This window comes from Schistosoma mansoni, chromosome 2 (assembly GCF_000237925.1).
Source record: "Schistosoma mansoni strain Puerto Rico chromosome 2, complete genome".
Taxonomy (NCBI): domain Eukaryota; kingdom Metazoa; phylum Platyhelminthes; class Trematoda; order Strigeidida; family Schistosomatidae; genus Schistosoma; species Schistosoma mansoni.
The window spans coordinates 33,780,183-33,797,470 of record NC_031496.1 but is presented as its reverse complement, the minus strand read 5'-3'; the positions used below and the strand labels follow the sequence as shown (position 1 = coordinate 33,797,470).

Sequence of the window (17,288 nt, the reverse complement as noted above, 5' to 3'; positions counted from 1 at the left end):
CGATTTTAGAGTGTAACCTCAATGACACTTCGGTGTACCATAATAAAAAATTTTACTAAAAGAGAGATAGTGGAATTGTTTGCTGATGGTACACGTATAAACTAAAATATTCATTGTCCGATTGAAGACTCAGCTGCCCAAAGTCAGTGAAGAGAGCAAAGAATAATCTAAAGATGAAATGATAAATTATGGTGTAGGAAATTGAGCGAATATGTAAAATAAAGACATATATGTACATTTCCATCTTACAATTAAATATCACAATTTTCTTCCTTTTCTACATTGAATACTACACACTTCCATGTATTTATTATTTATTTATTTGAACACAAATATTGGTGCAAAGGGGTACCAGATACATATGCGCCACACAATAACAATGAAAATGTGAAGAGATAGAGAATGTGAGGTGTGTATAAGAAAGAGGGGAACAATAACGAACAGAAATTAGTGTATGATAGTGAAGTAATAACAATAACAGAAGCATTTCAGTTAGAAAAGGTAAAACCAGATAGAATTCTTCCAGTTAAAGAATTTACGTCCACTTTTTATGAAGAAAGTCAAATAAAGGTATAGCAGAATCGCCACTGGCTTCTGTTGAGCCATATCTGATAACGTCTCTAGCCACTGTGTTGCATCATCTCTAGGATCCCAACCAGGGAGTTGTGAAGGACCAACAGAAGTCAGTCCTGTACATCTTTCTTCTATACCACTTTCATATAACTGATGGCACAAAATATAGATAAGATTAATCAATAGCAAAAATGGAAGAAGTCGTTGAATTGGAACTCATTCTAATAACGGCTTAAAAATACGAAACAATATAATTCTTACAAATTTGTATTTAAAACGATTTTGCTCACTTTGGGGGCTGGGTGATTGCTGATCCTGGAGTTAAACAAGTAGGCTGATTAGCGAAATGATGCGTTGAGGATGGTCTTTCGGCTTGAAGAGACGGAGATGAACTGAATTTGGTTTGAGTTTTGAAAAACTGATAGAAAGCAGCCTTTGCAGCGTCAGTCCATGGGACAGGTAAAACAGTGGTAGGTGACTCAGTAGAAGCGTCACTAACAAAACAGCGTGGACTCATATCATTGTCTGATTTCTGTTTGCATTGATTGATATATTTCGACTCGTCAACTCCATGTGAATCTGATCTAGTGCTAGTAGTTCTAGGATGATTGTATGGATTAGAGAAGCTTGGACGGACAACAACCACTGGTTTAGATGAATCAGCTGATAAAATGAGTTTAGATAATAATCCAATGGAATAATAAGTACTAAATATCTACATTTTTCAAATATTCTAAGAGTGGGTTAAAACTACATAAACTATGGAAATGAAATCACTTACTATACCAATATGGAATCAACAACAGCATGAAACAGACGCTGAAAAAGTACTGCTGATAAGTACCTTCAAAAAAAAACACCCAAATATCCCTACAAACTGCCCCGAAATGCCCTGGTACGACCGAGAGTGGGGAGAGTCAACTCTCCTTCTCCAAATGCTCTCACATGGCCACGTATATACAACCACTGCCAGGGAAGTCCTACCCACTGCCTTCTCGCGGCATTACTGTTGTTTATGAAAATGAGAGGATAAAAAGCGAAACTACAGCGCTTCAACCGGGCTGGTGGACATGGAGGGTCCACCTAGGGGAGTTGGAAAACCCTGATTCCAAACCAATGGTGCACATGGGCTCCAGTACCTTGAAGGAACAAATGGCGTATGAAACGATTGTTGGTCACCGAATACTATGAGACTGCGTCTCCTAAAGTTTCTCCACTGTCTTATGGATTAGACCTCTGGGTTAAAGGCTCGGGGAGTGGCCCTCCAAGAAAACCACCTGTTTTAGTCTGGGCAAGCGGGCAGTATCCCAGCCCTCACGCAAGTTGAATGATTTATGTGGCGCATATCTGTTTGGTGCCTCCTTGTACCAACGTTTACTTTTAAATCGATAAAAATAAATACCCCGCAAACTAAAAAATTCAAAATAAAACTAATATCAGACGAAAATCTTTCGGAATTATAGCAGTTTTAGATCAGTAGACCAGTTAGTTATATGCAAGAATCTGACATGTGTACATCAGTTCAAGTTGTCACATCACATGTCAGCACAGTGAGATAAAACTATTAGGACAAATTTCATAGTAGTAGAAATGTTAACAATGCAGTGGTAATAAAGAACACTAGGCATAGACGGCATGGCATGAGGGATCCATGGAATAGAAAGTAAAAGATAGCTTGGGACTTAGGATACAAAATATGATAGAGCGGATGCATCTAGGCCATTTCGGCAGATTCTGAGATATATCGCCCAGTGTCTACAGATACCGTACACGATGAACGGGTAAAACCCAAACCAGGTAGTCTGCACTCATCTAAACAGCCCATTTTAAGTCAGTGGCTCAATGGATTGCTGGAACGTATCTAAACGACTAGATTATATAACTCAGAAAACAGAGAAGTGAATAATTTGAAACCTGACAAAAGAAAACATTTGTTTAATCTGAAATTCAGGTCTCAATAACTCTGGGTTCTATATATGTTTTATCCATTTCCATGCGTGTTTGTTGAAGTTACTGAGTATTATGACTATTCATACATTTGACGACCAACTGACTACGATACTGATTCCTTACTTCCCACCTTTTAACTTCGTCCAGCTGTGCTGTGAAAAGTTGAACTAACACGCTAGCACTTGGTAGTCTGTTCTTGTAACTATCATTGAAATAACGTTGATATTTATACAATAAATTCCTCCCTTACCAAACATTTATTAATACACAATAATTCAGGGTGCAAAGAAAATTTCAATGCGTCTGCAGCTATCAGTCTGATAGTAGACAAAATTTTGTCACGTTATCAGTGTTGTGCAAAGATTAGTGCTATCCTGGAGCACATCTGAGTTTTCGGTAAGTATACACTCATTAAAATCGGTAAGTCAGTCAGCTACAACGTAGGACCAGATACATATATGCATCGGTCCAAGTTGCTACACCTCATTAGCACAACAAGATGAACACCGAATTCATAGTAGTTACTTCAATGGTAGTAATACATAAAAGATTGTGTATAGGGATATAATACAGAAAGAAAGGTATAAAGTAATTTAAATCCCACAGTTTAAGGGACGACAAGGAGTGTATACACCTACGCCATTGTGATAGATTCTGAGCCATGTCACTCAGAATCTCCAACCGTTGGTTGCGATAGTCACGCGGACCCCAGCCAGGTAGTTTGCATCTATCAACATGGCTCAGACTAGAAGTTAGTGACCTCAAGCATTAATGTTATGTTTTGGTTTGGCCGCCCCTAACTTTCTTCCAACCATCCCCAACACTAGTCAGCATTGCGCGTCGTGGTAATCGGTGTTCAGGCATACGTAAGACGTGGCCTAACCATCTCAGTCGATGAAGATTTACAACCTCGTCAACTGATTTACCATCATTCCCGAATACCCTACGTCTAACCTTACTATTACTTATTAAAATAACGACTAAGAGTGCAGCACTAAACCATCATTGAAGATAACATTACAAAGCATTGCGCTTTAGTGATAAATATGCTGCTGCAAATTTCATGGTGTATTGAGAGTCCTATGTAACAAACAAAAGTATGAAGGGGAAGTTAGCATAACAATTACCCTCCGTCTGTATGAAAGCAGTGGTAAGATCAGTAGGTCACAACCTAAAGCAACAGGCATCTCATTCGGTCGAGTCATAGTGATAAAAGAACCTGAACGTCTGTTTTACGTAAGCATCTGTCTGATGGGACGAATCACATTTTAAGTGGAACTACTTAACATATCAATTGATACATAATTTACATGTACTGAAAGTGTAAGACCTACATCGAACTGCTTCACGTCGGAAACTCCTCGAGTTCTGAGTATTTTGTTGAAATATGTCCACATCTTTTGGTAGAAGGATAAGTCCACCATGTTTTTCCGTAGAATTTTCTGACGTCAAATTTGCGCAAGTATTCGTGAGCGAACGTGAATTTCGTACATCGGGACTCGTAGCAAAAGACTCTTGACGAGGTTTGGGTGCAAATTGTTTATTGGTACTGACGGACCTGGAGTCGCTGAAGTGTAGTGACGTACTAACGACTGGTTTCGTATTAGGATCAATGGGACTCGGATTTAAATCTGATATATAAGTGAGTTCATCGGATCTTGTCCTATTCGTATTTTTACGATCCTGAGTATAGCGAATGTTTTTGGTTTCACTAACAAGAGATTTTTGTTGGGAATGATGTGGATGTAACAAATCAATTCTATCTTTATGGTGGCTGTGTGGTTCTGTCGAAGCGACGGGGACAGTTCGACCAGTTCTGACACTACGAGAATTCCCATAAACTTCAGTGGTTGTTTTGTACCGGGGGTGATAATAAAAATCTCTATCTGGTCTTTTACTTTTCATATAGATTGACGTCCAGCTTTGGGTAATTACAGTAGCGCAAAAAATAATCTGTGCGCCTCAATCTCCAATACTAAGCATAATAGTAGGGTTGAGAGTTTAATCAACCTATATAATTCCTTGAGACTTGTAGTACTGTGAATTGTCGATATCACTTTTGATGTATCAAAGAATGTGCTGATATTATCTGTTCCAGTAGAGGATTCCAGTAAATCACTACTAGGTACAGAAAACGGAAATCTAGGCTTAAACAATTCGATCTCTGTTTTTAAACTTTCCTAGAGTTTCTCAGAATTTCCTCTCAGATGATCAGTCCTAGATGGGAGGCGAAGATAAGATATAATAACATTGTTCGGCATACGTTCAGGTCGCGATATTACGTGTTCTGTGAGACAATCCACTACTCTGTGCGATAAACAAAGTCCCAAACATTATGATATTGTTTATCGTTGAGTTAAATTCACTGTTTTGATCGTAAATTACGCATCACAACTACTGTTTACATTTTATCTGAATTTATTTCACCTAAAGTGATATTGTATTTGTGTCTTTTGATCTTGCTTTTATGTATTTACTGCATCAAAGCATTCTCGATCGACGTTGCCTTGATTCGTTTGATCAAGGTTTGAGATTTGCCTTACACATCCATTTTGTCTACCACTTTAGTTAATTTTTAAGATGGTCAGCTCTGCTCCAAAGTGTGGACAGTCATATTGCTTATTCCCTGTAGAAGAAAGAATGCAATGTGATGAATGTAAGAAGTGGTTCCATAAAATGTGCACCACTTAAGTCCCATTGCCTATAAACGGTGCTCAAAGCCTAATTCTCATTGGCTCTGTATGTTTTGTTGTTCGAGCAAAACGTTACTCATTCGAGAAAAAATTAGCCTTCTGGCATTAGCTGACAAAAAAGTTGACGAGGGCCGTACCGGTTACATGGATACTGATATCGAAGAATTTGTCAGTGTCGTAAGTGCTGCTACGGCACGTGCCAGACACCCAACTATGCAATACGAAACACAGCTCTCCACCCCGAAACAATTAATGAGTGACATACCTTTGAATATTGATGGACAAGTTGCTACAGTAGCGACTGATGATCCGGCTAGAACCATTATCGTCCCGAGTAGTTCTAATCTGGATGCTGTGACTGATGGGAAATGGATGACGCAGAAACGTAAAAAGGTAGGAAAGATAGCCAAAGAAGGAGCCCGTATAGTTAAAAAGTCCTTGTGGGACTCACATTCTGCGTGTCAAATTACTCCGCTAAAGTCCGAGAGTAAGACAATGTTTAGCCCCATCGTAGATGAGAAGAGTTCGGGCCCATCAAATATTGTTGTGAGTCGCTCGCTCGACTCACAAGACACTGTTACAAGGAAAGCTAACAGTAAGAAGCCAGCAGTTAACAGGCAGGATCTGACATCACGGTCAAAAGCCGTGAACACGACTTTTAAAGAAGTTAAACAAGTCCCTAGTTCAATTATTCGGAATCTAGAAGAGTCGAAAGACAATGACCCCGCTAAGAGGCATCCCTACGTTCTTCAGTTGGTGGTATTCGTCATCAGAAATGTGCTGCCCGAAGAGGTTTCAGGGGTACATATCCCGAAAGTAATAAGACTCGGTGAATATATTGGGGACGAAACCCAACAAAGCAGGATCTTAAAATCAGTACTTGGGAATTTTGAGGAAAGATATGTGATATTTAATAATGCACGAAAAACTCGTTATTCAAATATTCGTATTCTACCAGACTGGCCGCTTGAGGATCGGATCAAGTGGAAGAATGCTCTTACAGAGTTAAGAACTCGAAAGCTAAATGGCAAAACGAACCTTACGATTAACGGCTTTCTGGTAGTCATTTCTTGGAAGCCAATGCTTCCGAGACCTGTATGGGTAGAACGTACGGTTCCCAAAACACCTTAAATGTGTGCTACACGAATGCCCTTAGTCTTCAAAATAAGATGTCCGAGCTAATTTTGATGGTGGACGAATTAAATCCCGATATAATTGTTGTCACCGAAACTTGGCTCACTGTAGATATAGACTGTTCTCCCATCATTCAGGCTACATTTGTATCGAAAGTGATGGAGTTATAAGTCGCAAGGGAGGAGGCATAGTGTTATATGTTAGGGATCACTTTCGCATACAATCGATCATATTGGAGGCTCATGTTAGTGGTACGTGTGAGGCAATATGTTGTACAATTAGGTCTAGAAACGGGTTAGTGACTATAGGATGAATATGTTGTAATCCGTGTTGTCTATTCTTGGAGTAAGACAGAATGTCGTCCCATCGTTGGAGACTTCAGTGCACCCCATATAAACTGGATAGAGCTCACAGCTTCAGTTGGGGGTCTCGATAGCGACCTTCTATCAACAATTATTCATTGTGCAGTTGTACAATATATCGTAAAGCCGACACATATTGACTCGGAACATAATCCGTCATTGATAGACCTTGTCCTCACGTTCAACTGTGTAGATGTCGTCGACATTCAATACCTTCCCCCACTAGTGAATAGTGACGACGTTGTACTTTCCTTTAAGTTCCGGACACATGGTATAGAATTTGCATCTGCTCAACCCCGTCCTAATATCTGGAGAGCTAATATTCCGGCAATCAGAGACTATGCTATCTCGAGTGGCTGATCGGTCGATGCTGATGGATCTATCGATGATGCATGGAATAGGTTTAAGGCTGCATTCAAGTCCGCAACTCAACTGTTTATCCCATGGTCAACAAGTAAGCTATCACATTGCCCCCATGGATTAACAAGGAAACGCGGAAACTGTTGAAGCGTAGGAAACACTTCTGTGACTCATTCTTGTCAACAGGGCAGGCACCATTTAAGTGCGAATACAAAAAACTCCGGAATATATGTAAAAAGACCATAGCTAAATCCCGTACCACTTACGAACGAGAGTTGGCATACGATAGCCTTACCTGTCCGAAGCGACTGTTTTCGTACGTTGAACGGCGGACGAAACTTAGTAATGGTATTCCGGCGTTAATGTTTAACGAAAATTCAGATTTACTAGCTGAATCTGATCTAGCAAAAGGTGAGACATTTGCAAACTACTTTGGTGAATTCTACTCTACATGTAGTGTTACAACTACTTGTCCCATTTACAACGAGGTACCAGCCATAGGATCTATACACGTAACAGGGGAAATCGTTCTTCCATTGATAACTAACCTCAAACCTAGTAAGATGCCGGGCCCTGATGGGTTACATCCACGCTTGCTGTCATCGCTTGCGGACATTATTTCAAGACCACTCGCGACGCTCTTCAACATGTCCATTTCACTCGTTAAACTACCTAGAGACTGGAAAGACGCTATAGTTAGTCCTATATTTAAGGATGGTCAGAGGCAGATCGTATCTAACTACCGGCTTGTCAGCCTGACCAGCACAGTAGTTAAATTACTTGAAAAGGTTATTCGGGCTAAGCTGCTGAGTCACATAGATTCGTACAATCTGTTAACTCCCCAGCAACATGGGTTTCTTAACAAGCATTCATGCTTAACTAACTTACTCATTGCGAGAGAGGATTGGACAGCAGCCCTAGATAGCGGCCTGTCTGTCGACGTGATATTCATTGATTTTAGCAAAGCGTTTGACAAGGTTTCACACTTACATCTTATGCAGAAGCTCTCGAGATTTGAAATAACAGGTGCTATACATGAATCGATAGGAAGCTTCTCATGCGACCGCAGACAGATAGTGAGGGTCAATGGAACGCTATCCGAATGGAAGCCGGTCAAAAGTGGCGTACTCCAAGGCACCATCTTGGGTCCTTTACTTTTCTTTTTGTATGTTAATGAATTACCTCTATTACTTAAGTCGTCCACATTATTGTTTGCGGATGATGTTAAAATCTGGAGAAAAATAAAAAGTGAGGCTGATCGTTGTCGTCTCCAAGCTGATTTAGACGAATTAGTTAAATGAGCTCATGATTGGGGCTTGGAAGTTGATTCCAGAAAGAGCGTGTTCATGCACATCGGGCACGGTAATAGTTACTATTATACTATTGATGGTACATCACTTCCACGCGTTCAAGAACATAAAGACTTAGGAGTAACTATAAGTCACGACTTGAAAACTACTACGCACTACAATACGGCTGCTTCGAAAGGTTATCGTGCTCTATGGTCACTTCGCTGAGCATTTAAATGCTTCGACGAGGATATGTTTCGAATTTTATATCCCAATGTAGGATCATCTACGTTGATGTTCTATGTCGAAATGATTGGGGGCCTACTATAGTTAGACGAGAATGGTGACGAACCAACTAACGCTGAAGTCACAACTCGCGACCGGCCCTTACGTGGATTGAACCATCGACGCATGAAAGAATCATGGACGCTATGGAGACTGTACAACACAAAAGACGTTATTACAAGAATATATTAGTTAAGGTACAACCACGAAATTACAGAAGTGAAAGAACAACCACTGCCGCGTGGGCCAGTCCATGGCGTGTAATTGATTGATGCCTGTTGGCTATCCTTGACTTTGACAGGGATCAATGATCTGTTCGATATTCAGTGACCCTACAATACTCCCCCACCAGATTCAACGGTCGTTTGAATCGATACCAAACATGTTGGGAGTAGTCGCGCGCCGGAGGTTGCCAGACGATTAATATGAATCCTCCGGGTATTGCCGAGCTGTAAGAGAAATGGAAAGGAGGCTGCAGAAACTGATCGGAAAGCGAGTAATAACACGTAACAAGGACGTTGGTTGAATGTTAAGCGATCAACCATAGAAATAATAGAAAAAGAAACATGACATTTTAGAGTTTTATCAAGTCGCGTGGAAAAATATAGCTATGACAAGTGGTTGAGTTCCTCAGACGAGAAACGTTAAGTTTGCCGCAAGAGCAGTGATATCACAGTGATAGTACGATAAGTGTATTATCAATCGATGCCGATGTTTGTACTGCCCTCGGTACACAGTAGAAAGTCAGTAAGTGTCGTTGAAAACTGTTCGTAAGCGTCGATTTCTAGTTATATCTATATTTAACAGACTAACTGTAAGTACAGAAGTATAACCGTGAAGATAAGTCGTAGTTTCCTTGTGCGAAGCTTCTGATCAACTTGCAGTCAATTTGGAAAAACTGATAACTGCTGTAAAAATATGGGTCGAAGAATACAGAGCGAGAGCGGAAGGTGGCACGATGAAATCTCTAAAAGATGATAAATAGTGAGTGCTGCACATGTGTTTGATGAGTGAACCGAAAAATGTCGAAAAGAACATAAGAAACCAAGAGTGTCACTCTGGACTCATGTCAATGATATCAGTGAAAAATGCTGTCAGTGTTGGGGTCGAGACGACAATATCGTTGTCAGTTTGCAGGAGATTCGCTCGACTGCGTAAACCGATGATTCGTGTGCATGAGTGTCGTCAAACCACCAATTGAACTGGACAGGCTTTAGATCGTCGAGTAGTTGAACAGCCGATTGATGTACCGAAATCATCTATTAGATAACAGCAACGCGGAAACAATACTTCATGAGATGAAAAAAATACGACGTCGAAGTTGAATAACTACAATAGTTCGGATGTGTTGTAATGTCACATCGAAGTAACATTCTTTCGTATACTGACAATTGTACTGAACGTTCGTTTGGGCATTGTTAATGTAGCGATTGGATGTACAGTAGCAAACATACTATCGTGGGGTTCGTGGAGAGTTTCAGAGGTCGTTTAGATGTTTTCCAAACCCATATTGCATGTGAATAAACCGAAGAAATTGAAGTGACTTTCGTGCAATAAGGAAATCGAGCTATGATTTACCGTGTGAGATAACAGCAAATACAAAGCGCATAGTAAACATTAATTTAAATGGTAACCACCAATGTAACTAAGGTTTAGGTTTAGATAACGTGATCGTTTCGTAAAAGAGCTTATTATCTAGCGTTAAGTGACAATATTAAGTACGATGAATGTCTGGTAAGGACATGGATTAAGATTGCTCGTGTACACGTAATACATTTTTCTACAGCATTTTGACTTACGAGTCATAAATGTACATAGTTTCGACTAAAACTTGACGGCAGTGACAGAATGTATGACTACTCTAAGTGAAAGTAGCCTCGAAATTATTATTAGACATCATAAACATTATACGAAATTATTTAACACAGTTATGAAACTCGCCTGGGTTACTCTTGCTCCCAAGTAATTGAAATTTGTTGATCGAATTCGTAGATTAATGAAGCGTAGGAGACTGAATTGATATACGTCCAAATTTAATTTGAGCCAAACACGTAGCATTGCCTGGCGAAACAGTCTAAACAAGATCTAACATTGCAGGAAATTTTTAGTTCAAACTCACCGTAAATTTCTAGCATTTGTATCCTCTGATTCGCCATGGAACTCAGCAATTGGAAATTAGGCAGGCAGTGGTCAAAAAGTAAAATATTCTAGTAGATAATTTCTGATAGTAGTTAGTTGATAGTGATTAAGCAGAAAGATGAATTTATAATCGACAGTTAATCCTGTATTGGTTATACAAGTGGGTAAGTTGCAAACAGATAAGCGTTCGTGTTGCCTTGAGGCTATACTTACGAGTGGTAGATATTTTAACAGACATATTACACAGGAGCATTTACATGCTGCTAATGCTTGTTAAAGAACCATGATAGTCGATTATAGTCGTAGTTGATTGGCTAGTTCTATCGATTGAACTAATAATTTCAGTTGAAATACTAATCAACAATGATATGAAGCAACGAATGTTCACAGAAACTGATAAAGATAGCCGAAGTTAAAGATGAAAACAAAAAGTATAGAATGCAATAGAAAAAAGATCATGATGATAGGTTGCGTTATTCGAAGTCTTGCTCACCAGTGTAGAACATCAACGTTGATGTTCTATGTCGAAATGATTGGGGGCCTACTATAGTTAGACGAGAATGGTGACGAACCAACTAACGCTGAAGTCACAACTCGCGACCGGCCCTTACGTGGATTGAACCATCGACGCATGAAAGAATCATGGACGCTATGGAGACTGTACAACACAAAAGACGTTATTACAAGAATATATTAGTTAAGGTACAACCACGAAATTACAGAAGTGAAAGAACAACCACTGCCGCGTGGGCCAGTCCATGGCGTGTAATTGATTGATGCCTGTTGGCTATCCTTGACTTTGACAGGGATCAATGATCTGTTCGATATTCAGTGACCCTACACCACCTATGTAAGGCCACACTTAGAGTACTGTATCCAAGCAGCTAGCCCATGTCTGATAAAGGATACTAAATCACTTGAGCGTGTGGAGAAAAGATTATTGAAGGGTCTTTCTAAACTCCCTTGCGATGAGCGTTTGAAACGTCTAAACCTTTTCCCCTTGTCCTGTCGTAGGACACGAGGTGACCTTATACTGGCATTTCGTATCTTTAAATACGATTTGGATGTTAATATGTCTTATCTTTTTGCCACCTCCAGCACTAATAATCTCCGAGGTCATAGCAAGAAGGTTCTGAAACCGCGACCTAATAAGCTAAAGGTGGGGTCCCGTTTCTCTCATCGAGTGGTCAATGACTGGAACGCATTACCAGAACAAGTGGTATCAGCCCCATCAGTGGACATTTTCAAGAAGAAGCTGGACCTTCACTGGAAGGCAATCTTTCAGGATTAACACAGGTTCATCAACCTACTATCCTTATTACTGAAGACTGAAAGTTAATTCACAACAGGTTTGAAAATCCCTGCGCTTTTAAAACAACACTGATTTGTATCTTTTAATGCACCAAGATCTGTAGAAATAACTGATTCACTTCTATTAGACTAGTAAGACCACTGGATGAAATCTTCTTTTATTTCATCAACAACTATTTCAGCCACTTGTCAGTTTGACTATATAATGATGACAAAACAGCCGTAAATTTAACATTTTGCGTTATGGATATTTTGTTGTATCCAGTAGTTATTGCTGTTGTTGTGTGCTTTGTAACTGTTATACTGTATTGGTTGTCAGTCAGAAAGAGACTTAAAAACGTGTTGTTTATTGGTGCTTGTGATTCAGGGAAAACAACTCTTTTCTCATCTATTGTATATGGAAATCCATCTTCCACTTTTACATCTCTCAATGAGAATGTTGGAAATCTACAAATAGATAAAAAGGTATTGAGAATCCTGCCACATATTTAAAGGCTCTTGTTCTTGTAGATGTTCCTGGTCATGATAAAGTTCGAAACGAGATAATTCACAAATATAAATTGGAGACTTTGTATGTCTTGACCGTTACTAATTATTTTTAGGGCATTGGTATTTGTCATAGATTCAAAGTCTATTCAGAGTGACGTGAAAGATGTTGCTGAGCAAGTCTTCCTATTCTGTATAATAATCGCCAATACATTTTGCAGGTTTTTGTACAATATACTTGTGGATAAGGTCTTTATAAAGAATCGCGTAAAATTACTAGTAGCTTGTAATAAACAAGATGCTACCACGGCAAAAGGTGTCAGTGTAGTAACTCATTTACTTGAAAAAGAATTGTAAGTCATTCAATCTTAATACTACTTTGTACATAATTATTAAACTACTTGTACATTCTTCATAGCGTTTGAAAGCTTTTGTGATTGAATAATATCATGCTGTAAGCAAAGAAGTTCTGGAGAAGATCGACACAATCAAATAAGTAGATCAGAATCTTTCGAATTACAGGTCACTCCAATATTTTATTTAGATATTTGGGACATGGGTTCTACACATCCCTCTAAATTTGTACTATAAAGCTTCAGCTAAACATGCTACGACAGTACGAAGCTTTCCATAGGCTATTAGGTATTAATTCAGTTCGCCATAGATGTAGTTTGCACACCATGAATAAAATGTGATTGATTAAGTGACTTTTTTCATTGTATGACTTGGTGGAGATATTGATTGGAGCTCTTTTCTAAATTACGCTCAACAACATAAGTGCCGAATTATCCACCACTTTTTGTCCTCAGATATCCACCTTTGTTGTCATTGTGGTGCAATATCGTATTTCAAACCATAAGTTTCAGTGTAGAAGACAGAGGTAGAATGATGTCAGGTAATCATTGCAGTCCTAAATATCCATCTCATAATAATTCACATTTATCTCCAAAAGTTGTCGAATATTAATGCAGTAATGCTCACCAGATTACACTTGGTCAATATTACACTTAGGCTTACATCATTATAGAGTTTTCATGTGATTTAATCAGTTTTATAATCTTTGATGCAGACGACTGTAATAATTCGGTATTGCACGGCTTAAGCACATTTTCCCCGGCCGGGCCCTAACAGACTGGTGGTTATCACTTCATCACTTTATGTTTTATGTTAACTAAACCACCTTCTGAAGATCTACCCATTCTGTTCAGGTTAGAGCTCAAATAATCAAACAAAGTAGCTAGTGTATTTTGGGAATTAGTAGTCCAGTAGTAAGGGTAAAAGGTCTATTGAATTATAGTAACCCTTGCAGTTTGTAGCAATGTGCAGGTCCAATCTCGTTTTGAATATATCGACGTAAGGTGCTGATATTAAGTGTTCTTGTGAAGAATTGAAGTTATTTACTATTCGCTAAGAAAAACAAAACTTCAGACGTAGACGATTTGATCTCGGTTTTTGAACTACCTTCGAATGTCCTCTCAAACGGTCAGTCATAGACGTAAGGGAAATATAAGACATATACCAAGGTCATCATTCAGTATACGGTAAGCCAATATTAGATCATTCCGTAATCTACGGAAAGATAACAGAAATAAGTTGAGGTATCTCAGTCTGTCTTCTTAAGATAGGGCAGAGAGACCTTTTACCATTTTAGTCCCTCGTCTTAGGACTTGTTCTGACATGTCCGCCCCATACTTGAAACAAGGACTCGCTGCTTGAATCCCATATTCCAAAAGCGGTCTCACGAAAGTCGGGTATAGTAATTCAAACACTTCATTCAGATACTGATTAGACCTAAAAATAGCCCATAATACCATATACCCTTTTGCTGCGGCCCGGTCTTCTTTTGCAGTGAGGTTTGTCAAACATCATACGTCTTTCTGAAAACCGTGTTGTTCCCTGGATAAAGGATTATTCCCTTCCATATAGTTTAAACTAGCCATACAAATAATCTTTTCCATTGGTTTAACAACACTGGTTAGACTAAAGGGTCAATAGTCACCAACTCTCTGCTCCCCCGCATTATACATCGGATTGAATATTGCGTCCGACAGGGTTTATATAATTCTAGGATGAATATAGTCAGGACCACTGGGTTAATCAAGTTTGAGATGTTGAAGTGATCTTAAGACAGTTCCTTTCTCAACAACTGCAAGATCCGTCGACAAGCTTCCCTGATCACGATTAATTATTGGTCGTTCCTCATTGCCGGTAGAAAAAACTTTGCTAAAATATTCCGACAAAGCTTTAGCTTTTTCGGCATCATCTCTTGTTAATATCAACGGGTTTTATTGTGCCAAAAGTGATGGGAATCCACCACTTCTTTGCGTTCGTCTCTTTATGTACGAAAACTTTATCGAACTATTCACACAATCCCTAACCAATTGTTTTTCATATGACTGTCTGCTCTTAATTATTAACGCTTTATAAGCATTCCTAGTCTTACAATTACTGGATCTATACTGTTTTCAGCTAGCAGAGATGAACATATTCCAATTCTTTTCCTACGTTTAAGAAGTTTCTTGACTGGTTTGATTATCAATGGTGGACGGCTATTTGATCTACGTGGTACTAGTTTACAGAACAACCTACTACTAACCGATAGAAACTTCTTAGGTGGATTATTTCATATAATTTGTCAACATAACTTTCTCACCCTAAGAAAGACGAGAAAAATCTGATATCAACTTCTAGGTTTTCTTGAGTTGCTTTCAAAGTGCCCAACTATAAACCTGTCCAGTGTATCTTCCAAACCTTATCGTCTGACTTTTGTTGATAAGTCATTTATCCACTACCTAAGTAACGGCATTTCTGTTGGTATTGCAAATTTCGAGGTCTAGAAAGTTGCGATAAAGATGACAGAAAATCACGTGCTGAGTTTCACTTGTCGCCAATGGACGTAGTTCGACAGTTTATTCACATAAAGCTTCATTTAAGTTGTCTGGGTAAGTCTTACTCGTATTAAACATTTCCAAACTTTCCTTGTCTATTTGTATGATGAGTGAATTCATGGCACAACCATCCACTTTGAGCCTAGTCGGCGTAGTATCAACTAGTTCCTTACCAATGTTAGAATTATTTTTCTTTCACTTGGATTTTTCTGTTCATTCGTTGATGTAGAATGTAGCGTTATAGACACCACGGATTGTAAATGGCTACACCATCAAGATTGATAGCTGCCTAAAGGTGTGGACCTTTAGACAGCGATTCATCACTAAGAGGCCCTTAACAGTTTTGTTTGATTTCTTCACACTGGTATTGCACAGCGCGTCATACTTGGGGATGTTGACTATTAATTGACTGAATGTTCCGATAGCCTGTTTGTCATTGGACAGTAAGATATGTCATTTACTTGCACCTGGTCACAAATTCTGTGAACCAAGTAATATATCTATACCGTATACTTTTAACTTATTTTCAAAGAGTGAATAACGTTAAAATTATGGGGTATTGGTAAAACTAATGAACCGTAACACGTTAATGTGTATTACATTTTGCCTTTGAACCGTTTATTGTTTACTTCCTGTTAATAGACTGTTTTTGTGACATTTTAAACTCAGGAATACTCTTACGTTTACACGTACTGGTGCGCTTGCTGGCCTCGATCAGTCCACCATATCAACACTGACAAGGCCGGGAGTGACCTTCACTTTTGCAAAAAGTCGTTTACCGGTGGATTTCGTCGAAATTTCTGCTACAAATAATGCTTCTGCAATTCATAAGTGGCTTGTGCAACTATAAGTTTGTGAGAAAACTTACTGTTCTTGTATTAAAAGATACCTGAGGTTTCCTCTTGTTGTTAATACATTTTGTCAACATTATGCTTCCTGTGAATATGTTGTAATTTCACTTCACCATTCCGTTAAATATTCATGAGTACTATCTGTCGTTCAGATTACTTACGGATAATATATATTCTTTTAATGGTTCACAGTGAACTGCTACGTTGACATTTTGTAGAATAAATATCACTAACATAACTAGATTGCTAATTCGCAAGAAAACTAGTATATGATTGCTATTATAAAGTGTAGATCACGCTTTATCAGCAGAATGCATGCAACTGGTACCGATATTGTTGACTAAATTTCCAGAATAATAGATTCTTATCACGAAGGTTGGTTTCTGTTTCTTTTTAGGTGTCAATAATGTTCCAGATATAAATGCACATTTGCCACGCTCCATTAGCATTCTTCTAGACCTTTATCTTTCAGGAGTTTGGGATCCATTCGCTTTAAACTAAACTATGCAAGTAAACAGAAAACGTCTGAGGATTACCAAAATGAGTGAAACTGGTAACCCAAATTAAGTTAAATAGTAGAAACGACCATACTGTTGTGTCGATGTATTCTCTTTCTTCCTTCATGTTCGTCGGTCTAATTCGATTATTATCCCATAGTGAATCTACAGGCCATTTAATGTTCACTAGATTAATATTACTTACTGACTTTACTTCACTAATAAAGTAGCTACCAGATTCACGAGTCACTAGAAACCCACTAAACATAGTTGTGACGGAAAGATGCGAACTATATGCAGCAGTAAAATTAAGACAAGACTGAAGGAAGACTTGACTGTAAACCTAAAGTGCCTCATTCACCGTACAAAAATAAGACGTCAGGTTAGTTGAGAGTTAACTCTCAACAGATCCAAAATGTTGATAACCTCTCAGTCAGTCACAATGTCGAACTTCGTACGTACGTACATCA

The 17,288-nt window shown here is 38.8% G+C and overlaps 2 protein-coding genes across 3 annotated transcripts in view; one reads left to right on the top strand and one right to left on the bottom strand.

The window, feature by feature from the left end:
- The window catches only part of Smp_131650 (hypothetical protein), a 33,257-nt gene extending 28,800 nt beyond the window's left edge, over window positions 1–4,457 (bottom strand). Inside the window, exons 1-2 of the mRNA XM_018796439.1 lie at window positions 3,858–4,457; window positions 864–1,236 (exon numbers count right to left, since the gene is read on the bottom strand). Of these exons, the coding sequence (XP_018650652.1) occupies window positions 864–1,236; window positions 3,858–4,428 (944 nt within the window). The 5' untranslated portion in view covers window positions 4,429–4,457. The remainder of the gene's footprint in view (window positions 1–863; window positions 1,237–3,857) is intronic.
- A 7,868-nt stretch (window positions 4,458–12,325) lies between these two features.
- Window positions 12,326–16,693, top strand: Smp_017290.3 (hypothetical protein; the record flags this gene model as incomplete). 2 transcript variants are annotated; one of them, XM_018796437.1, is made up of 6 exons in its annotated part: window positions 12,326–12,561; window positions 12,591–12,667; window positions 12,699–12,758; window positions 12,804–12,934; window positions 15,414–15,524; window positions 16,140–16,693. In XM_018796437.1, the coding sequence occupies 6 exons, from the start codon at window positions 12,340–12,342 to the stop codon at window positions 16,205–16,207; spliced, it is 669 nt and encodes a 222-aa protein (XP_018650650.1). The 2 variants fall into 2 exon arrangements, with proteins under 2 accessions (XP_018650650.1, XP_018650651.1); XM_018796438.1 differs by lacking the exon at window positions 15,414–15,524 and having other exon boundaries at window positions 12,340–12,561; window positions 12,804–12,935; window positions 16,138–16,207.
- Window positions 16,694–17,288: the final 595 nt, after the last annotated feature.